A 23,305-nucleotide genomic window follows, 5' to 3' on the forward strand; every position below is an offset into this window, starting at 1 on the left:
TAGGCGCTCCCGCTGGGTAATGTGGGTTAGGAAGCACTGATAGTCTGTTGCAGCACTCTCTGTTCAACATATAATTTGCCAGCGACTAGTAGTTGCAGCTATATTATAAACAGAGACTGCTTTTGCAGTAAAACGATTGTGATACAAATTGGACGTAACTAACAAAGCAAGGAAATTAAGTTAAACATGTGACCATGCTCTCTTTTTCTCCATCTTGCCAGACACACTTTGGTGACCGCATCCCACGGGACGCATCTGGGTTAGCGATCCCCTGGCTGCGTCCCCCCCACTGCCCTTTGCTAGTGATCGCACATGCACGGTATATATAGTACTGGGCTAGGACAGCAGTGTGAGGTGACACACGCAGTTAGGGAGAAACTGAGACAAAATTACGTTACTTCTGGTCCTTCAGGCCTAGAATATTCAGGATCATTGTTTCAAGAGGCCAGCGTTAATTTAGCATCCTATCCAGTTCAGGAGGCACAGGGTTCTTTTGGCAAATGTTACGTTTCATCTGCCTTTCTCCTGCCTGCTCACCTTATGCTGCTCAATTTTCCTGATAGGCTGTGTAATGACAGTCATGCCCAAGACTGCACGCAGCTGGATTCTGGCCATGAGGAGAACTGACCGGGCTTGTTTCTTCTCTTTCCTCTCAGAGATCTTCCAATGCCTTTATTTATATGGATATACTGGGATTCAGTGTTGCAGCAGGCTGCAATGCCAGACTGAGGGGGGTTATAAAAATGAACTGCAGCTGTTTGCGCTATCAACCATCTTGCTTTTAAAATATTTGGTTAATTCAGAGATCCTCTGTGTTCTGAAGATGCAGTGTTTCCCAGTCCTATTCCCACAGTCAATTTTTATGACATATCTTTAATTATTCAAAACACATTTCTTACTCTTTTCAGGTCCTGTGTGAAGCAGCAGGCTTCAGTTAGCTGAACATTATTGTTAAGCCCCACTTTGTTTTTAAAGTACTTCAAAATTCTTGTATAAATTTCCCTCCACTCTAATTAAGGTGAAGGATGTGGCTGTTACATACAAAAAAAATCTGCTCCGTGTACCCTGTCGCAGTATTAAACCAGAATCCCCCAAACGCATCCTGCTTGGAGCTACCAGGCAGTACAGAGCTGATACTAAGATCCATGGCTATGGAGCCAATACTAAGAAACAGGTACTCTTACACCACCAATTTTGTTAAGGGACCACCTTATCTTATCCACCCATCTTAGCCTCCAAGCCAAGGCTAGGGAGATGTCAAAATACTAGACCACTGCAATGGAAAGACAAGCTCCTTCTGGACTTGTTGCCACTGTCAATACAAAAGACTGGGAAGAAAGGAGATACTTGCTTAAAATCTAAATGGTAAACCTTAGTAAAGTGTACAAATGTATCTTTTCACTTCATTAATTGCCACTGTAAAGTTGGAAAACAAAGCAGAGGTAGTTTTGCGTACCTGTGTGGTCTCATCGCAGTAGAAACTCTCCCAGTCCAGCAAAACCTAGTTTCTGAATCTGTACATTTGCTGTCTTTTTTTTTACCACGGCAGTTATTTGGTGAAAGTTGTTAGGAGTAAACACTTCCGCAAGTGAAAGTCCTAGCATGGGTGCATATGATTGTACAGGAAGATGCTTCCCCAGCTGGCATATACTTTAGAGTTACATGATGACTATTTAGGTCTCCCCTCTCCCCCAGCCTCATATATTGATACTTGGGTAACTACTGTAGTAACAAAGCCACATACGCTAACCCCAGCGGTTGTCACATGCCACCCCCCACCCCGGAGTTTGCTACTTCCATTACATCCTATTGTTAAACCAGTAAATACCTCCTAGTTAGATGAAGGACCCGACTGATGAGTGGGCGCACTGCCCAGAAGGTCTACACATCTCACAAAGGGAAGCAGAACAGCCTACTGAAGCAGTCTAACGTGCTGGTTTTGCCTGGGGTAGTTCGTTTTCTTCACCATAGCCGGTATGGGGCTGTGGTTTATATTTGTGCTGGAAACGGCGCTGGTAACACAGGGATGTCTGTCACTGCTGAGCAGCGCTTACGCAGGGCCAAGGCCCCTTCTGCTCCTCAGGCTGCCCCGCCAGCAAGTAGGCTGAGGGGCACAAGAAACTGGGAGGGGGCACAGTGGGGACAGCTGACCACAAGGGTAATTCCTCCCCATACGGCATCATCCGCAGCATATAAGGCTGGGGGAAGAAGCAGGAGGGGGGGGACAATCAGTGATGGCGTGACCTGCCTGCGGTGGGAAGTGGTGAATGAATTCCTTGTTTTGCTTTGCTTTTGTTTTACCTATTAAACCTGTCTTTATCTCAACCCACGAGTTAGCTCCATTTTACCCTGCTGATCCTCTCCCCCATCTCACTGCGGGGGGAGTGAGCGAATGGTTGTGTGGGGCTCTTGCCGGCTGGGGTTAAACCACAACATCTAGAGTAGTGGTTCTCAACCTTTATTGATCTACAGATGCCTGTGTATTTTCCCTTGTAAATGTAAACATCTGCATACCAAATTTAAGCCTCCAGCTTTTCAGTTACCTTACAGACCTCTTAAAAATGTTGTCCAAGGACCACAAGGTAAAGGCCAGCGCTTTTGGAGGGATCCTTATATGTACACCAGCAGGAGGCTTACAACTTCAGAGTCCTGTTGGTTCCCTTTTTACTGTAGAGGTACAAATTCAGCTCTTCCCACCCTTTAACATTCTCTGTTCAGAGGTGCCTGCTCTGTATTTCCTTCTCTTCAGGAAAGACTAGATGTACCCACACTTCATTCTTACAAACATCAAGCAACTGATCTGCAGCACTTGCCCCCAGGATGGTTAATCAGCTTTATAAATGAAAAAGGATGCCAAAGGCCCCAAATTATAGCTGTGTCCACGTTCCAACAACATACCCTAATTCAGGAGCAAAACTAGGCATAGACTCTAGTTCTTTGGTGTCATGATTTCTTTTCTTGCAGTTTTTTTTTTCCATTCATTACACAGACACTACATGAAATCGAAATGTTTGTTGGACCAAGTTACTACATCTCTCTAGTACTTTGGTGTTCTACTATACAGAAACAAGAAACCATGCACACAAATTTAATCTGTTGTACCTGAAATGACGATTGAACAGGTACCTATCTTGTAGTTAAGGAAGCGTACAGAGCAATTTCATTCTATGTTCTGAAACTGCACTAGTAAACTTCGGCAGCTTTTGGGTACATTACCTGCAAAGTATTAGAAGAAAATCCTAAACATGATATATATCCTTTAGTTGATATAAAGATGATAAAATAATCAATAAAAATATAGAAGACAGGCAGAATCTCATAATTATATTCTATATTAGGAAGAAAGTTGGATGATGTAGACAAATCTGTGAAATAATGAAATATTACCTATTGCCAATGAGATTTAGGAAGAAGTTTAGTTCCACCCATTCAATAAAACATCCTAGGAGTTGCATAGCTAGAAACTGACAATCATTAATTTTAAAAGAATTATCTGGCAAGCAGATGGAAGCGATGGGCTTTCTTTTCCAAACAACTTTGGAGCTCTGAACGTGTTCCAGAAGACCAGAAAATACTTTAAAAAAAGTATTTGAAAAGTAAATGGGATCATCCAGGTTGCTGTAAGCCAGTTAACCTAACACTGGTTTGATAAAATCACAGTGTAATTGATCGGGGTTGCACTCAGCTAAGAAGAGAAACATAATGCTATTTGGTTTAATTTAAAGAAAAAGATCTCATTAGAAGAACTACATACCCTTTTATGGCAATGTAAGTTTGGAGGCTCAAGATAACCGTCTAGGCCTGATGCAGCGAGACTCCCAGCTGAGCACTACACAGCCTGGCCTGGCCGTTCATAAGGGAAAAAGAAAGGCAACAGGTAAGGACTACACGATGCAGCCAAGCCTTATTGTGAGACACCTAAACCAGCTGAATTTAATTTTAGCTGTTTGGAAAGATGAATACAGTGACTTGATCATGGCCTGTAATTCATTACAAAAGAGAAAAAAAGAGTTCTTATAGCAGAAGACTTTAATGTACTGAACAAAGCTATAACAAGACCCTATGGATTTAAAACAACAACAAAAAAAAGGAGTAAAATAGAATGGCAGTTTTCATGGCAGTGATAACCAACAAAAAAAAACTCTTAAAAAGGGACATGGCTGATTAACCATAAGGCTTTAAATTATCAAAGTCTTAAATCTTTCTTCAAGATTTAACTGAATTATAGACCAGCAATACTATCATTAGTCACGGCTGAGATTCAGTTCTGTTTGCGGGCGACTTTTCTAAATGATTTCCAGCCTACGTGATGTTTCCTTTTAAAGCAACAACAATTTGCAAAATCCAGCTAAGAACAGACAACCAATTTGGTAAAGGACAAGAAGAAAAAGCGCTACCACCTTCCAGCAAAGATACAAGATGCAACCTAATACAAAACTCCAAAGTTGCTGTCAAGTCTCCTTGGGTACAGACATACGGAAAGAAATGGACAGGCATCACAAAGAAAATGCAGGGTCAAAGAATTCAGGGAGCTGAAAAGGAAGGACCATGGGATCTCGTTAGAGGATCTTCCACTCTTGTGAGTGGGAGTTCAATAATTAAACCATTGTTGCCTTGAGTGCACAAAGCTGAAAAGCTGCAGGCTGTGGAACCTGGGGCTTCATCTCAACAGGGAAGAATTCTGTACAGATACAACACTTTGCATCCCGCAGGTAGCAACTATACTTTTTAAACCACCTGAAGCATTCTGAATATGTTAAACAGCCTTGGGAATCCAAACAGAAGACCTAATCCAAACTCAAATAAGTGTCAAAGATAATGAGAGCAAGGTATCTTCAATTACTTCTACACCAGCAACAGCACTCTGGGTGAACAGAGAAATAAGAAATTCTCATTGATTATGAGAAAAAAAAGCCTGGAACAAAGTGGCATTTCTGAAACTCGATGGGAAAGTCCCTTAGTGAAAAAACATCAATTTCTTCCTGGGCAACAGTAAAAGCTATAGGAGCAGCAGCAAACTGCACAAACACAAGCAGTAATACCTTTGAAATAACTGGTAACACAAGAATTGTAGAGCCTGAAAATACATGTGGATCCCCATGCTAGGCAGTAGATTCCAAGAAGGGGAAGGATAGCAGCCATTAGAAAACACCACGTCAAACCCGGGATGAGGAAAGGTGATTTCAAGCACCTTTAACATACAAAATGAAAAACCACTGCAAGGAATTTTAACTTGTGAGCCATTCCCCAGGGAATTTAACCAGTCGGCAAAACATCTTTCCAACTTTTAAAACTGTAGCTTTCTTAATACAAGACACTGCACCTAAAACAAGTCAACTTTTCACACTTCAAGGTGATAGATACAAGACAAGATAATAACTTGAGTGAAACTGGCAATTTTGTGCTGTCCATATAGAATACGGACACGCAGAGGAGAGCCACGGGCAGTAATAAACCTGTCCTGAGTCTGTGCTAATTTCCAAGGTGAGCAAAACTATTAAGCAGGTTGTCCATGAGAAAAAAGAAGTAAGGCAGAAAAGTGTGAATTAAAGTCTTCTGTAACAAAAACTTACTATGTGGCCAAAAAAGCCCAAATTCCACAATCAAGAAAGAGGAAAACTTTTGGTAAAAGCTCATCCTGGGTTCAGTGAGAAAGTGTGAGCAAGAAACAATTAAAACACCACACACACACACCCAACCCTGAAACTTAACACGTGGAAAAGGGGAAGGCCAAACAGCAACTGACATAAATTAGACATTATAAAATAGAGAAAACTGTTAAGGAAATCTTTGTGGCTAGCAGAACTACTGGTAATAGGAAAGGGGTTTTGGATCGTCCTTTCTTTAAATAAAAAATAAACAAAGTAATCTTACTCATAGTACTGATCACTAGACACAAATGGTGAAAATGCTAGTGACACAGAACAGGAAAATCAGTCAACACATACTTCCAATTCCATATTCAGAAAGAAACGGGATGTGGCAGTCAGACGAAAATAGCAACTTCTATCCAGTACCTTAGTATCAAAGCAGGAGAACAGACAGTCTACTAGGGATGTATATTTTTAAGCCAGCAAAGAAACAGGAATCCTAAAAGAGTTCACTAACAAGCTCTCTAGCCCATTGATTCCAATTTTAATTAAACTTGGGATATTAGAGAAATACCTTAAGACATTCATGACAGTATTCCCAAAAGGCAAATAAAATGACTCGATGCCAAAATTATGGAAAAGCTGTCGAGATGAAGAATTAGTGAATGAAAAATAAAACCTCTAACCCAAAGATTTTATGAAATAGAGGTTTTGTAGAAAAAAAGGAAAGAAAAACCCCAAACCTTAATTTCATTCTTAGATGACATCATTATACATTTGGTTTAACAAAGGGGACTGCATAGGTGCAACATACTTAAATTTTTGTAAGGCATTGACCTAGCACCATAAGTCAAAAAGATTTACTGTACATAATCACATACTAAGAGGATTAAGAAATGCCTAGCCTGCAAGTCTCAAAAATAAGCTAATAAAAAGTTACACTGAATGATCCTTTTCAAGTTAGTGTAGGTCAGATGCAATATAGCATTTTCAACTTGGACCTCAAAGTAAAAAATAACAACTGATACAGTTTGTGGGCGACAAAACTGGGAAAGCGTTGTGACCTGGTCCATCAGGAAGCCAGGTCCATTCACACAAACTGGACTTCAAACAGCCTCACATTAAGTATCTAGGAAGCAAGAACTCAGACCACACCTGTAGAAAGGGGGAACTACTATCACGGAAAGCTGAGACGTCGGATGATCCAGGGGCCACACCAGACAAGAAGCTAATGCGAGCTCCTGTATAATGCTGCGAGAAAAGGACGAACGCAATCCTCTGCAGACTTAAGGCAAAGGGCAGGGGGACCTTGTCCATGGCACTGGGGTTTGAACACTCAATTCTGAAAGGAACATTTTTACAAGATACTGAAAAATTGTACAAGATGTAGAAAGAAAAGACAAGAATAATTCATGGGCTGGAGGAAATCCCTTACAATGGAAGATTTAAGCAGTTCCATCCATTTAGCTTGTCAAAAAGTGGACTGAGAAGTGACATTACAGTGTTTAAATACCAGTCCAGGGGAAAAAGCCCCACTGTGCTCTAAGGCTGTCTTTATCAGCGGGATGGACATATCCAGAACTAGAAACTGGAAGCCAAAGCCAAACAGATCCAAAGGAGAAATCAGGTTTCAATATTTAAACAGCGAGAACACGAAGCCCTTGCAGCAGGCTACCAATGGAAGGGATTGTCTGTGTCCCAGTGCCTCAAAATCAAGCCAATGCATTTTGTCAACACATACATCAAACACATGTTAATTCTTGGGGCTCAATATAGGATAAATGGGTTGAAATGTCACCTGTGAATAGCAGGAGTCAGATCAGACAGCTTCTTCTAACCTAACCTATGGATCTACAGAACACTCCAACCATTTGCAGCCAACCCTGGTGACTAAACGCAGAAGAAAAGAAAGTTTCTGCCACAGGCTCCGCAAGGGCAGAGCACAGAGGGCAGAGCTCCTCGCTTCCCTTGCACGGACCGTAAGTCTGCCCCGGGGCAGCAATGTGCTACCCTCGATGTGCTACCCTCGTGTCCGCCCGCACAGCTGCTCGGGACCCACAGCAGCACGATGCTCGTGCCGTGGTCAGGTGCAGGGGGAAGGAACACACATCACAGGGGCAGGGTGCTTGCAGCAGCACCTTCAGGGAGCCTTTTACACCAATTTATTTCTATACAAGGTGGTTAAAAAAAAAAAAAAAAAAAAAAGCAGCCCCTATTGGTTGTTCATACAGAAGTCTGGGAGATTCTATAGGCTTTGGGTGGGTGATTGATTTTAAATCCCAACAACACATGCTTTTTCCCTTGCCTTCTCATTCTCTTCCGAGTCAGCCTCCATGATCCAAAGAAACTAACAAGTGACACACAAGACTGGTAGTCATGTGGACCAATAAAATAAAAAGGGAAGGAGAATTGAAGACGAAGAGAAAGGGAAAAACAAACAGATTGAAAATAAAAATTCGCCAGGATAATGCGTTTTATAAACACAGAGATAGAAACAGTTACAGCAAGGACAGAGCGGGCCGGGGTGGGGAATAGATATTTATATATATATATATATATATATAAATTCAAGGGGCCTTCAGTTTATTCTTGTTGGCTCCCTCTTCTCATTAGATTGGTCTCTCTGTGGGGATCTTCATCCCCTTCTCTCCACTGTCCACCTTTTGGGGATTCTCTCCCATGACCAGGGTCCAGAAGAGGCCACCACTGCCATGTGAGTCCAGCCCGTCTTGGCAAGAGGGAGCCTGGGAGAGCGCTCTGCTGGGAGGTGAGCAGGAGAAGCTAGCCTTTCCCTGCCTCCTGCCGGCTCCTTGAAAAGACTGGTCTATTCCTCCTCCTCCTTCCCTTTGGGAAACTGGGGGCAGGACAGGTGTGTGAGAGTCAGAACTGCTGTCGTTCCGCCTTTCAGGAAAGGGAGTAGAGAGAAAGGTGATGATTATTTTGGCAGTCTCTTACCCTCCCTCCAGTTGCTTTTTGGTTTGTTGTTGATGCCTGCAGGCTTTTCTGAGGAGGTGGGGGGGGAAGCAGGAGGGAGAGAAGGAGGAGTACAAGCTGCTAGGACATCATCCACAACAGGCAGGAAGAGCAATGAGCAGGAACCCACATTCCTACGGGGCCTTGGCCATCGTGCTGCTCAGACAGCTGGGAGAGAGAGGCAGCAGCCAGTTCAGACAGACTCCTCTCTATTGCTCTCCACCAGGGGAGGAGAAAGAGTGCAATACTCCACAGCCCTCGGGCAGTGCAAGCACCTGTCCGGCCCAGAGAACATGCCTCACCTCTCCCCCCTCACTGGTCTCACCTTCCACTGGGGAGAAGGTTTCTCCCATCCAGTCCTTGGGGCAGGACGAGCGACCCCTCCTCCCTTTCACAAGCAGGAGGGACAGGAATGGATATTTCTCCCTTAGACACTCAAGAAAATCCTCAAAGAATCCCATCCAGCTGTGAACCCTGCCACTTTCTTCTGTGGCCTGCTGAAAACATGTGTCCGAGCCCCTGTACGTACAAGGACCGTCTCTCCATCCCATCCACCATGCGTGGCTCGACATGCACCCCCCCTTCATACACATCCTACAGTGAGAGAAGGCAAAACCGGGGCCTTTCTTTGGGTTTGAAAGGGGGGCTCTTGCATGAGGAAGTGATCCCAGCACAGGAAAGGGGCTCTTGCACAAGGAAGCATCCTCCTACCAGGCAGGCTGTTGCACAGAAGGAGCACCCCCTTGAGACAGGCTGTTGTTCAAGGGGCTGCCATGAACAGGGTTACACGGCCAGAAGAGGCTGTTGCAGGAGGAGAGGCCGGAGACTGTTGCACGAGGAGAGCCGCTGCGCAAGCGGTGCCCCTGGGCGCAGGCTATGCACAAGAGGCTTTCTGCTCCCTGGGTTGAGGTCTCTCTAGGAGCTGGAGAGGTGCTCCACTTGGATGGCGCTGGTGCTGACAGTGAGGCAGATGTCCTTGTGATGCTCTGAAGTCTTGTAAGGAGTCAGGTCAAAGGAGCACTGGGGGGGAGGGTTGGGTTGGTTAGTGTCTCCAGAAGGGCCCCCTGCCGCCCCTCCACCCTGTGGCTGGAAGTGCTGCTGCTGCTGAGAGGCCTGGGCTTGCGCCTGAACCACCTGCTGCTGTGGGTCAGGGATGTTGTGTTTCCGCATGTGCTTCATCAGATACGTCTCCTGCAACGGGAAGAACGGCGTGAGAGGAGGGGATGGCGTTCGCAAGAGCCAAAACCAACAGGGAGGGACACAACAGCTCAGGGGGCTGCTCCTGTTGGATCTGGAGGAGCTACTCCCGTGGAAGCACGTTGGCTTCTGCTACCCCCCAGCGCAGCAAACACTCACCGAGGTGTAGGCCCGGCTGCAGATGGAGCAGGTGTAGACCTTGGCGTGTTTCACTGTATGTGTAGCCAGGTGTACCTCCAACGAGGCAGCATCCGTGTACGCACGGTGGCAGTTGTGGCACTTGAAAGGTTTGTCTTTGTTGTGCTGCCGTCTGTGGGACTGAGGGACAGCAGGGGGGTGGAGAAAAAGCAAGTGCAGGGAAGGGAGCGAGTATTAGTACTGGCGAAGGCTTTACCTCCGACACCCCCTTCCAGCCCGGCTCCAAGCTCCCTGTGCCCCTGCCTGCTGAGAGGTATGCCTGGCTCCTGGTGTAGGGGACAGAGCTTCTCCCTCCAGCCCACCGCATCTTCCCCACAGATGCCTTTCTGTCTGAGGCATACCAGGCACATAAAGAGCAGAGTCTCCTAACGCTCCACAACCTCCATCTTCTCAGTCTCCACACAATCCTTTCTCAGTCTTTTCCTCTTCTCTCTTCTGCCTCACCACGTGCTTGCTCCCCCCATCTGCCACTGCCCTTCAGGGCAGGATCTGCTTTAACTGCTCACAGCCATTTACAGCTCTCTGCCGTTTGGTGCACCCTCCTCCAGGACACTGCAACAGGGCACACCACCTCTGCTTCCCTAAATCCCTACTCTTATGCCCTCCATTTCATTGTAAAACAAACAAAACCCGCAATCAGATATCTAGGTTTCACTCTGCATGATCTTTAGCAAAAGCCTGGCCCCAGCTAAGCTAAAAAACTCTGCGGCACAGATGGGAGGAACTTTACCAAGGTCTCACCGCTTTCAAGCCAAGTTTACAATTTTACAGGATGTGACTGTTTACACGACTTCTTTGGATCACTAGTGCCACAAAAGCCAGCAATCTCACTTCTTCCCAGGGCTCCAACAGCTTCTCTGTATTCCTTCACTCTCCTCCCAGCTGCCCCAATTTCTCCATCTCCTCCACCACAGGGCAAGTAGCCTCTCCCCTCACTTGACAGCCACCCTTGCCACCCTCACCAGCGAGCAGAACAAGTCCAGGCTCTTACCTGCAAGTTGGAGAGCTGGGTGAAAGCCTTTTCACACCCAGGGTGAGCGCACTTGTAGGGTCGGTCCCCGGTGTGGATACTGTTGAGGAGGAAGAGCACAAACGAGAGGCAGTGAGCAGGCAGGCAGGGCAGACTGCCAGGGCCTGATGCTGTGATCAAATCTCACAGCCACTCAGGAGAGCAGGGAAGGGGATGATGTTGCCTCCAGATGCTGTTCTATCTGGACAAAGAGAGCTCTGCCCAGCTCCTGTGTCCAGCTACAAAAGTCAGAGAAGACAGGCAGTCAAGCAGATTTCAGAGAGTGACTAGGACTGAGGAGCAAGAGCTTATGAACGCCTGGCCAGCTTGGCACACGGGCCACCTGAAAATGGGCTGGGAAGGGGTCTGGAGGTCCAGGCTCCCCGCTCCAAGCCCAGGAGTCCCATATGACCAAGAAGAGTCTGTTCTCTTGCTCCTGCAGTACCAAGCAAGCAGGTTCCTTCTCAGGATAGACACACCAATGCTTTTCCCTTTACATCATCAGGCTGAGATCACCTACAGTGTTCATCTGTCCCTGTCCCCCTGCAATGCCAGGAGAAGCTTCCACACACTCAGTCCAACCCCCGTGGTGCCAGGCTGTGATCCCCTACGGCCAATGCCTCTCTCTCTATCGCTCTCTCTCTCTGTGCCCCCCGCGGTGCAAGACCAAGGATCCCCAGGGACAGCATGTGCCCACCTCAGCCCTGACGTGGTCAGTGTCTCCTGCGCAGCCTCCACTCCGTCCACTCTGGTGGGTCACCTCCTTCTGAGGGTGCAGCCGGCCGCATTCCCCGCCCGCCCCCCGCATGCTTGGCGCGCGTGCTCCACAGGTGCATGCCGGCAGCGCGGGGGGGCCAGGGCCAGGCCCCCAGCCTCCTCTGGCCCTTACCGTGTGTGCTGCTGCAGGTGGGAGAGCTGGCGGAAGGCCTTCTGGCAGTAGCGGCAGGTGTAGGGCTTGGCCCCCGAGTGGATGCGGAGGTGCTGGGCCAGGTAGGATGTGTTGGCGAAGCTCTTGGAGCAGTGAGGACACTTGTGCGGCTTGACAATCGCCGTGTGGAGCTTGGAGTGGATCCTGCCGAAGAGGAGGAGGAGCAGCAGCAGTTGGACATGACCGCCATCTGGCTAGTGCTGATGGAATGAGGGCACAAAGGGGGTGGGACAGCACCACGCTATCTGCTACATGGAGGAACTCCAGACACGGCACGAGCTCGCTCGGTCTCAAACCATGCTCCCCTTGGATTCAAGAGACCATGGTCTGTCTGCACCGGGGGAGGATCCAGAGAGAGGAACTATAGAGTCTGGACTGAGGGGCATTGGCGGAGCTGTGTGTGGGAAGCCTACGGCTGAAACAGCAGTGGGGCTGCAAGCCTGGACTGAGACGTTTGGCAGAACTATGCTGGGGTGACAGGGAACAGTCCTCCTACACCCACTCTACTCTCACACTGACACAACCAGCCCTACCTTCCGTCAGAAAGCGTCACTCCATTGCGGACGCCCCTTAGGGTGAGCAGTGCTAACCTCTGCGCATACCCAGCCCCTCACAGCAAGTGACAAGTCTCACACGTCGGATACCACCACTGCCGGTTCGTCGTGTACGAGACCTGACCAGCCTGCGGAAAAAAGTCCCCAGGCAGCCGCCCACGGAGGGTGCTCACAGCATGCTGGGACGACAGCAACATGCAGTGCGGAGGGCCCCCAGCCTCCTCCGGCCCTTACCGTGTGTGCTGCTGCAGGTGGGAGAGCTGGCGGAAGGCCTTCTGGCAGTAGCTGCACGTGTAGGGCTTGGCCCCTGAGTGGATGCGAATGTGCTGGGCCAGGTAGGAGCTGTTGGCGAAGCTCTTGGAGCAGTGAGGACACTTGTGTGGCTTTGTCTCCGTATGGGACTTGGAGTGGATCTGCATCTCCGACTTGGAGTAGAAGGTCAGCGAACACATCCGGCACCTGGGACCGGGGCGAGGGGAAGAGACAGTGTCACACGGGGGCAAGCCCCAACAGGTACCAACTAACTGGATGGGGTCTGCCACACTGAGTGAAGAAGGGATGTTTCCTCACTGTATGGTTCTGGGGAGGTTTCACCCAGGACACTGTGCTTGGCTGCAAGTACTCCAGTCCCGGGGGGAGAAACTTAAGCTAGGAACTGGCAGAGACCAAACGATACCTTGCAGCCAGACAAGTAAAGGTTTTGGAAGAACCAAAGATGTTGATTTATTAGGCTTACAAGGGAGACAGGGCAGCGCTCTGGAAATTTTCCAACAGTGATCCGAAGGGGACAGGAATAATAATTCCCAGACAAAAAACACTTTGTTCATCCGTGATTTATTTCAGTCAAAAAAAAAGGTTGGAAGACCTGGAAGTTCCAGGTTAAGGTTCATCTTCATAATAAAAGTTAATTCCGTGTACTGCAAAGTCTGCAAAAGCAGTTATGACCAAACCCACTTAACTCTGCTCCCATTTCTGGAGGAGACACTCGAGTATTTAGAATACAAAATGCCAAGAATAACAGCAGTGCTGCTTTCCTAGTGGGTCTCACAAAGACACTCTGGATATTAAATGTGGTATTTCACTGGTCTAATGGGCTTTCATCATTTCAACCTTACTGATGTGATGCAAAATGTTTTGTCTAGGAGTTTGGATCCATCTGTTCCCATAATGATCAGAAACGTATTTGGTAACACAGACTCTTTGAACAGGAAGAAGCAGTTGGCATCTATCTGCTATGGATGCTGCTGTTAAAAACCGTTCCTCCATCATGACACCAGGCTGTTAAGAGAAGCTTGCACTGTTTCACAATTCAAGATGGTAAAAGCTTTTGTGGTTGATAATTTGACAGAGAGACAGAAGCTGCATCCAAGTTACCGGACTGTTTTGCTGGTTTGTTTTTGGTCCGTCCGTCCCCTCCCCCCCCCCCCGATGTGTGCCAACCAAGGGGCAGAGTTAAGGTTTCTCTGAACTTAGTTCTTCCATTTGCAGACTTTTTGATTAAACAAGACTAAACTGAACCTGCACTTGGAACTTCCAAGGCCACATTTGAACAAAAGAATGCCACCCAGAAGTCTGGCTGATATGAATTTAGCCTTCACAGCAGGCTGACTTATGTTTTTGTCTGGGAATTTCCTCAAGTTCTACAAGTGTTTACAAAACTGCTCAGTGACAAAAGCCTCTGCAGGTATTACAAGCCACAAAGAATGGATCCTGGTCTTCAGGAAGATACTTCATTGCATCTACTGTTGTGATTATTTACGCTGGAGCCAGAAGCTTTATGAAGTGTGCAGTCCGATTAGCGTATGTCATGTAGGTAATATTTACCCAGCACCTACCTTAACTTCCACAGGCCCTTCCAAGCCACAGCCTGATTTTAAAGCATTTAACTGGAAGCCATGCCTCCCGAGCCAGCACTCTACCACACACCTGTCACTACATTCTTTCCTCTCCATCACTGTTCTTTTACAATCATTATCGTCTCTAACAGTTGCTCCCATGTTTCCTATCTTCATCTTTCTCTTAATCCACTTTAATCGCAAACCTTAACAGAACAAGCACACTAGATACAGCCTTACATGAAGTCCCTGCACACGCACAACGATCCCTTCTGGAATCAACACACAGAAGCAATTTGGCTGTTTATCCCTAGGTCTGTTAGGGATGCAAGGAGTCAAAAGGAACATCAGAATCATCTTTTTTAAAAGTCACTCTTTGTTTATAAACCCAACTATCTCCAAACGCCTGTACAGTTTGTCCCAGACTTTCCAAAATGTTTAAAGCTAGACCTGAATACAGCGTATGCATTTTGCAGTTAACGAGTCACACTTACGGGATAAGGATTGTATCCTTGAAAGCAGCAACGTTAGAAAAAACTTTGAGGTGAATATGAACTGAAAAATACCTCTGAGTCGCCAAGTCCAGTCCCCTGCTAATGCACACCATTAGGGCACACTCCCACGCATGACTCTTATCAAGCTCTTTCTCAGCAGACGCTTCCTTCCATTACACTCAATTGAACTCTGTTCCAGTTGTCCAAGGACACCGTCGGTCCTCCGATAATGAACCACTCAACTGAGAACAAGCACCCAGTGCGATGCTGTGCTAATACGGCTAACCATATTAGCTAACCCCCCATCAAGGGAAAAGCAGGTATCATTTTTGTAAACTGGAATGGTGCGACTATTCTTGCAGCAGCATGTCTAATTGTAAAGTCCACATAGGCAGCAATTATTGAAAAACTCAGACAAGTTCAGCAAACTTGAAGAATGATGGCATGTGGAAAATCGGCTTTGCAGTAAAGATTCACTGAGCCCAGTCTAGGTTTGGAGACAGGCTTAAAAGATAGCTTGGTCAATACCCATATAAATCTATGCAGGGAGAAAAATATCAATTACTAGGGGCCTGTTTTATGAGCAAAGAAAGGTATATGATGAGAAACAATAACTGACTGTAGAAGTTAAAAAATCCAAGGGGAAACAGGATCTTTCGAACCATGAGAATAATGCATCTTTGGAACAACACTCGGAGGCTATAGTATGGTCTCAATCACTTGGCCCCTACAATCAATATTCTGAGAATCCAGCTACCTTTCTGAGAGAAGTACCTTTCCAAAAGTCTTGCTCTCATTTAAATACGATGCTGGGCACTAATCTCTTCTGTGCTGTACACATGACAATATATTTTAAACAGTTTAGTCTGTTCTGAAGAATTCATGTACTTTACTATGTCATCAAATCTAAGCAGTCCCATGCATTAGATCTGCAGTGCCATAAAGCCATCTACTTTCCATAACTTCTGTGCAACCATTCCTGTATTTATTTGCTTTGTCAGGTATCTGCTTTCAGGTCAGAAATTCCCAAAAACAAACTTTAATGAAGAGAAACAGACTGAGCGTCCTTTTCCAGTTTTGGATTAAAATTACAAAGAACGTATTTCAAAACCTCTCTGACACTTGCATAAAAATGGAAGATAAATCTGACAGTTAGCAAACCCCCCAACCCACCCACCCCTAAAAACAAACCCCTCTTGTCTGAATTTAGCAGCTATAAACGTTCCAGTATTGTTTTTCAAACAACATTTAAAAAAAAAAAAAGTCTTGTAAGGACTCATTTTCCAATCATCTAATTAGCATCAGCCCTGAGAGGGCAGGAATGCTATGTAGCATTAAGAAATTCATGAGCCTTATGAGTTAAAAACAGCCCTGGAATATAGCAGAAAGCTGCATTTCAGAGAGTTTTGTATTATGTGGTCTCAGGCATTTTCAAGGGAACAAACGATCCATTTAATTAAGGGCTTCACATTCTGTCTCAGACAACATCAAGTATTAAAGGGGAAGAAGCAATCAGCCCTCTAGTGGGCAAATATGGATTCAAAAAAATGTTAAATCTATATGGATAATGAGATCACCGCATCTGACAGTAGCAGCATTTTACTGTTCTACTTCAGTGAAATTCTTCTGGCTAGGGAGAAGAAAAGTTGGGAGTGCTCCTTGCCAACCATGAAGAAAACCTGCTATATGAAATAATTGATTTTTTTCCCTCTGTTTAATATCCATTTTTAATCTTTTCTCCCCACTGTGCTTCTAAACTACCACTACTTTCACTGTATTCTTTCTGAGAGCAAGTTATAGGAAATGACTGCAGCATTCCCATTGACAGTGTGACACAACATCCCTACAGCTGCTTGTTATGGCACTGCAAATTTAGACAGCCTAGGAGAACATATTCGTAATAACACAGAGGTTCATATAAATAGTTAATTTAGTACCCAGCCATATGCCAGAAATCAAAAGTAACCCCTTCCAATGTTTGTAATCCTTTCTTTTCATAGGGAATCCGCAGGAAAATAAAGACGTTCAGAGAATGCTCGTGTTAGAAGACAGAGACACCCTCAAAAATCATGAAATGCCAGTAAAAGGTGGATGTACAATTCTAATTCTGCTCCCATATGAAAGTCATCATGATGAGTCATAAACAAAATGATGCTTATAGCAACGAGACTACAGCTCTGTGGCACACAGTGCCATATTTTTTTCCACTTTTCATGGAATGTTCCGCCTCATTCATCAGATGATGTTATGAGATAAAATACCATCTGAAATACCAACTCATAGTAAAATTTGCCTAACGTGGATTAACAGCATTTTTCAGTCAAGTGCTTAATTAATCACTATCAGTTGTGAAAACTATGTAAGCTTTTACACGGCTATGAGAATTCAAATTCCTAGTATCTACTGATATTAGTTTTAGAAGTTAATTGAGCCCTTGCTCCTTCTGTTAGGCTACAAATACAAGTTAGACCACAATTTTTTTTTTAAAAAAAAATTCAAATCAGGAAGGTCTGAAGTTAAACTCGATGATAAGAATAAGTTTAGGTTGTCAGAGTCAGCAGTTCATTTAGCAAGGAAAGAAATGTACTGCCTTTGCAATGCAGAGTTAATGAAGTAACTAACGCAAGCATAGCATAATAATGGATGCACAGTTCATGATAAATGCTAATTTAACCCTCGTATTCCCCGAATTTTTTTTAATGGCAAAGTTAAACATTTTCTGGCTAGGATTTTGGTAAAGGCAGAAAGCGACAGAACTAACATCCAAGATACACAGCTAGAAAACTCAGGTAAGACCTAAATAAAGCCAGCAAGTATGAAGATGCCAAATGAAAGCATATGCATTGTACCTCTGCTTCCACACCCAGCATCAACTCCGATTCAAAAGTTACCATCATGCTTCCATTTACCAATTTACACTACTGGCATGTATGCTATCAAGTCTATCAGCTATGCTCAGAGATCTCAGTCATCTTATTTCCACACGCCTTCAGTCATTTTGGTGGCTTGATGAGGCTGCACAAAAGCATACTGCCCTGGCAAGGCAGCAAGTGTTTTTAAACACTCTCACCATAAAGCACTTTTCCAGTTTTCAGATTTGAGAGTATTCCTGCATTTTGTCCGTTTTTCTGAATGATCTTAAAAATACCAGACCCAGAATTTTGTGGTATTTCAGCATGCTACACAAGTTGTCCGTCTTCTTTTAACGACTGCAGCATTTAGGCTTTCAACAGTCGCCTTTACCCCCTTCTGTCACAGCCCTGCACCAGGAGCTCACATAATGTCACTTAATTCCTAAAAGTCTTTTTCAGAGTTATTGCTTTCCAGGATACTGTTTCTTCATATTCCTTATCTTTAGATCAAAACCATTCAATGGTATCCAACAGGACACTTCTGTCTGACAGCGTTTCCCACTGTGTCCCAACACCTAGGCCTCAGTCCCTGGCTGCTGGAGAAGTCACACAGTACAACCCAAAAGGCTAAGTCTTCCATTGGGCTGTATTAAAATAATTTTGCTTGAATAGCTTCAGTTTAGCAACAACATAAAGCTTCTATATACATATATATGGTTTGGGTTTGGTTTTTTTTGTTTTAGCTATCCAACAATATTGCTTCTATATGTAAATTATCAGCTGTGACTTTCTGTTGACCTCCAAATCATTGAACATCAGGCCTAAACCCCTGCCTGCTGATTTTTGAAATCAGTCACCATTAGCAAAAAAGACCAACAAAACAATGAAACACAGTAAGGTGTTTCCTAGTATAGTGATAACATGCAAAAGCTAAATTCAAAATGATACAAAAGGTCTGTGAGAAAGCATTAGCAAATTTGGAAATGCCAGAATTAAGGTTGTCAATGTCACCATAATTTGGCTCCGCAATGCAGGTGCGCTCTGATACAGCCTTATTGACTGCTCCCACAGAACCACAGCCTTATTATGTTGCACAGACAGACACTTAACAAGCAAGTGTTCCGTTATTTTCACCACCACTCTGTGTACAGCCTCAAAGCCCATCGACCACGTGCAATTCCAACCTCATGAAGCAGAATCACTCGTCTGTTGTGCCCACCACCAAAGTGTCAGCGTCCCGTAAGCGCTCAGCTAGCCCCACCATGTCCCTGGGTTATTTTTTCTAAGGGAAGGGAGCGATAAAAGACAGAGGAGCAGAACACGGTAAGACAAGACATACCCACCAATTCTGGGTGCCCAAACTGATACCTATTGCCTTTAAAGGAAAACTCATATAATATACATTCAAATCACAGCTCCTATAGATTTCTACGCTACAGCTATGAGATGCAATGCTTTTCTACAAAGCAAAACAGGATCTCACATGTAACAGAGGACTGTTCAACGATACTTAAGAAGACATTACAGTTTTGGGAACACCAAATGTTAATTATTTCAGGATAACTGCCTGTGGTCATTTTAAGCCTGCGGCAAATGCAAATCCACTGAAGACTAGATCTAACTCGCATTTGCACACGCTTCGAGGCAAGATTATCTGCAGACCTGTACCACACGGCTGCAGGATATCACAGCAAATCTGTGGCAGAGGCAACACAATCCACTGTTCCTCAGATTAGCAGTCAAATGCATTCCCCAAATAGGCCTTCTCAATTCTGCAACCCCATGTCAATGCATTTGGTTTTGGTTGTTGTTTGTGGTTTTGTTTAAATAGAACACTCCTTTCAGGTTCTTTGAGTAAACATGCAGGACCCTGACAGGCCATCCTGTACATGATAACCATAATCACATAATCAAGGATAGTATCAAAGTGCATTGACTCAATGGGGCCAAATTAAGGCAGGATCAGATAAGAGGTGCAACAGAATAGTTTCGAAGCTCTCTCTCTCCAGCTGAAACTGTAACTGCTTCCCTCATTCTCTTGCACACACTCATTCCATTGACATGCAAGTAACATGTGCTAAAATTAAAACTCATGACTAGAGAACTCCACCGTTAATTCCTCCTGCTTGGCACTATGATGAGCTGAGAGTGCACACGCACACATACACAGTTACAACATCTCAGCAGAAGGGAGAGAACTTACCATAATGCAAGTTTTTACCTTATTATATCCTGAGGCACGTGGTCAGTCTTAATTCTGACATTTGCTAACCTCCAAGCACAGCATTCATATACAAAAGCAAAGCTTATGTGTACAAACTGCGTGTGCATGTGGATGTGCATGTGCACCTGTCCGCCTTAAGAGTTTTGAGATTATAAGCCAATTTCAACCAAATCTGGAAAACGGTAAGGATCTTAACATCATCACAAGTCTCATAAAAATACGCAGGTGGGGAAAGAAGAGAGACCCTCTTGGAGCCCCCTGCTGAGGGAAAGGCTAGTAAGCTCACCCTTGATTAGACATCAGAGAATCCACACAGGAGAGAGCCGCTGGAAACCAGGCTTCATTAGTTCCGCTGCTCACGGAACTACTTGTTAAAAAAAGCAAACAGAAATTCCAACATGTGGCATCATACTGACACCCACATTGGTCATCAGCAATCTTAAGATCCACTGCACAGACCTCTGCCACTGCAGCTAGGATGATAAATGACAGCAACAGTAGTGTGTCACCTTCCTCTGGCCTTAGAGGGGGTGAGGTTCTTTGCCAGATATGGTCACATTCTTGTGCTGACATCAGACACACAGCAAAATTTAGAAGTACTGGCTTTAATATTTCTAGGCTTTGGAGGGAATGTGGTGACACTTTCTGCCTGACACTTCAAGCTTCATTCCCCTTTTGCCTTTATCCTTCTGGCCTGTTACAATCCCCTCTCTCCTGCACCAAGACCCAGCCCCAAGCTCTTTACCCACATGCCCCAGCCCCTTTATCCTCTGTTGCAGTGGCTGTGCACTGTTTCATTCCCTCAACTACATAACATTCATCTCCTCTCCTCCACGCTTCTATCTGTCCACATCCCATGCTCTTGTCCCCATCTGTTCTGCTAATTCTAGGTATATCTCCTCAATTCCCAGCCCCTAGCAGATCTGGTTCTTTCCTCCTCCCCCCAGTCTTGGCCCTTTGTGTCTTTTCTCTGTGCCATCTCTCCCTTGCAAATAGGCTCCCCATCACATCCTTTGCCACATTCCCTAGTTTGTAGGCAATTTTGTCTCTCCTCCTTTCCGATTTCCATCTCTGCTCTACCAAGTTTCCAGACTCCCTGGACACAACCAGCTCCAGGCGCTGCCCGTATCTCATTCTCATGCCTACTACATTTTCTCACACCTTGCCTTTGCGCCCATCAGAGAGGAGAGGTCACTGTCAATGCTAGGCACAAAAGACTCCCTTCTGAAGCAGAAGGAGGAGCAGTTGTGACTGAAGGAAAAGCATGTTTGGCCCTTCAGCACCAGCCTAGAAGATGCTCATCGCTGCAGAGAGGGTACACGTGTAGTCCAGCCTCAAAAAGAAACTGAGAGAAGTTACGAGTGTATTCACCTCTTCTGTGGCAAGTCTGGTCAGTGCCCACAGTCATGCAAAGCCTCAAGAAACACCAGAGAGGATATAATATTTGCAACTACCAAACTATAAAGCAACTCAGAGAAAGAGAAAACAGATTTTTTCCAAGCTTACAAGTTGGCCAAATTTGACCATATTTTCACAGATATACGTGGCTTACAAAAAGCAGCCACCAGATCTCAAATCTATTCAAAACCATGGGAAATTCACCGAACAGCAATGCTAAACCCAGCACAGGGCAGAAAAAAAGGCTTAAAATGAGACATGGCCAAGGAACATGCCCACCTGCTGTGTTCAGACTACTGGCTCCCCTTGTGTACCTAATCTCACTAAATGGGGCCCTCCATCTAGCTTCTTCACTTTCTACAGCTCAGCCATGCTTCTTGATAAGCCTTCAATGGCTTCTGTATATTTTTGCACCCTGGACTCACCTCAGAAGCTTCCCACGTCCCTCTGCTGCTTACTGTCTCCCAAACCGCCTGCTGCTCCCACAAGCTAGTGAAAGGAGGGAACCTCAGAATTAGTGGTGGGGAAGAGAGAGCTTGTTGGTTACAGTATGATGGCAAGGCCCTTCTCAAGCCTACAGCCCTTCTGCTGGTATCCTAGGCTCCAAAGCACAGCTTGCAAAACCATTCCAGACTGTAAACTGGTATGTGGCCTAGCCCTGACAAACTTAATATTGGAACCAAGCAACGCCTACAGAGAGCTCTCTTCCTCTTGCAAAGAAGAAACTGCTTAGACAGCTGTTTGTCGGAGACAGAACTGATGATCTGTCCCAGAGAGGTTGAACCACTTCATCAGTCTTGTCCACTGATCGTATCACACCATGAACTTCCAAAAGTACAGGTACAGGCACCAAAACAGCACTAAGAAACAATACTACCGTCTCCAGGACCTGTGCTTGCTCTCTCTTCCTCAGCACCTTTTAAAGTACTGAAAGGAAGCTACGTGCTTCACACTGCCAGCATCTTACTAGAAGGACTCTTGATGCCGATCTCATTTTCTACAAAGTAAATTCTATGAAGATGTCAGGGAAGATTAACAAAGAGCTGACAATGAATCCAGACAAGACTGAAGTGACATTACTCAGGAAGGAAGATGCTTCACAGGACTGGGTCAGATGCTGTCCCCTGCAGCTGCAAGCATTCTTCTAACAGCACAAAGCAAAGCACCAACGACTCTGCCAGACTAATCCGAAGGCTAGATGTCAAAGTTCTGCAAGCAACATGATCATTAGCAAAAGCCTCACACCTTTTCTTACAAAGAAAAAGCTAGTCACAAAGATTCTTCCACCACTTTCACAGCAGACTACTAATTCACTTCCAGAGATGACACAGCAGCAAAACAGCTGCCATTTGCTGGAGCAGGAATCTCTACATTCAGTAGAGAATGGGATAAGCTGCAATATGCGTATCACATTTGTGCTCCAATTCCTTCCAAGTCTGCCTTGCTGTGCTGCCCATTCAAGGCCTTACTCCATCTTCACTAACACGCTAGGAGTCTGGAATTATGGAAATTAGCCACCTGCCCAGGCACTTAGCACAGAGCGCAAAAAGAAACTTAAACCCAAAAAATAATTAAATGTGACAAAATAATCCCAGGCTTTAGGAACTGAGTATTAAAAAAAATATTAAAAAGTCATACTGATCAATACAGTACAACTCCTTCCAGACATCTGACTAGATTGTCCTTGGTGTATCATCACAAGAATGAGTGAAATCATACAAATGTAGACATACAAATACCACAAGCAATTGCTCCTCCAATCTGAGAAGGGAGCAGGAGTAGAGGAACCTCACCCACAGTCTTAATTTAGCTAGGGTATGTCTACATACTGTAGCAATGGGAACTACACAAATCATCCTCTAGAATACAGAAGGAACACAGGATTCCTCAAAGTTTTAACTTGTAAGTCTATTCATATGTATATTTTGGAGAAACAGTTTTAACCGTATTTCACGGAGGTTTTCTCTCCCACGGCTCCAAGAGAAGATACCATCCCCCTTTATTTTTTCAACAATCATTTTCCATTCCAAACTTGCACATAGAAAGCATCAG

The 23,305-nt window shown here is 45.1% G+C and overlaps 1 protein-coding gene across 11 annotated transcripts in view; it reads right to left on the reverse strand.

Annotated features, from left to right (window-relative positions):
* Positions 1–2,442: 2,442 nt before the first annotated feature.
* Positions 2,443–23,305, reverse strand: part of ZNF384 (zinc finger protein 384) — a 30,119-nt gene continuing 9,256 nt past the window's right edge. For 8 of the 11 annotated variants that reach the window (XM_056339600.1, XM_056339595.1, XM_056339601.1 and 5 more), the window contains 6 exons: positions 20,142–20,219; positions 12,685–12,909; positions 11,858–12,040; positions 10,951–11,029; positions 9,921–10,079; positions 2,443–9,755 (listed from right to left, as the gene is read on the reverse strand). In XM_056339600.1, the coding sequence (XP_056195575.1) occupies positions 9,480–9,755; positions 9,921–10,079; positions 10,951–11,029; positions 11,858–12,040; positions 12,685–12,909; positions 20,142–20,219 (1,000 nt within the window). In that variant the 3' untranslated portion in view covers positions 2,443–9,479. The remainder of the gene's footprint in view (positions 9,756–9,920; positions 10,080–10,950; positions 11,030–11,857; positions 12,041–12,684; positions 12,910–20,141; positions 20,220–23,305) is intronic. The other 3 variants (XM_056339604.1, XM_056339603.1, XM_056339605.1) reach the window with 3 other exon arrangements.

Source organism: Falco biarmicus, chromosome 5 (genome assembly GCF_023638135.1).
Source record: "Falco biarmicus isolate bFalBia1 chromosome 5, bFalBia1.pri, whole genome shotgun sequence".
NCBI classification, from domain to species: Eukaryota; Metazoa; Chordata; class Aves; order Falconiformes; family Falconidae; genus Falco; species Falco biarmicus.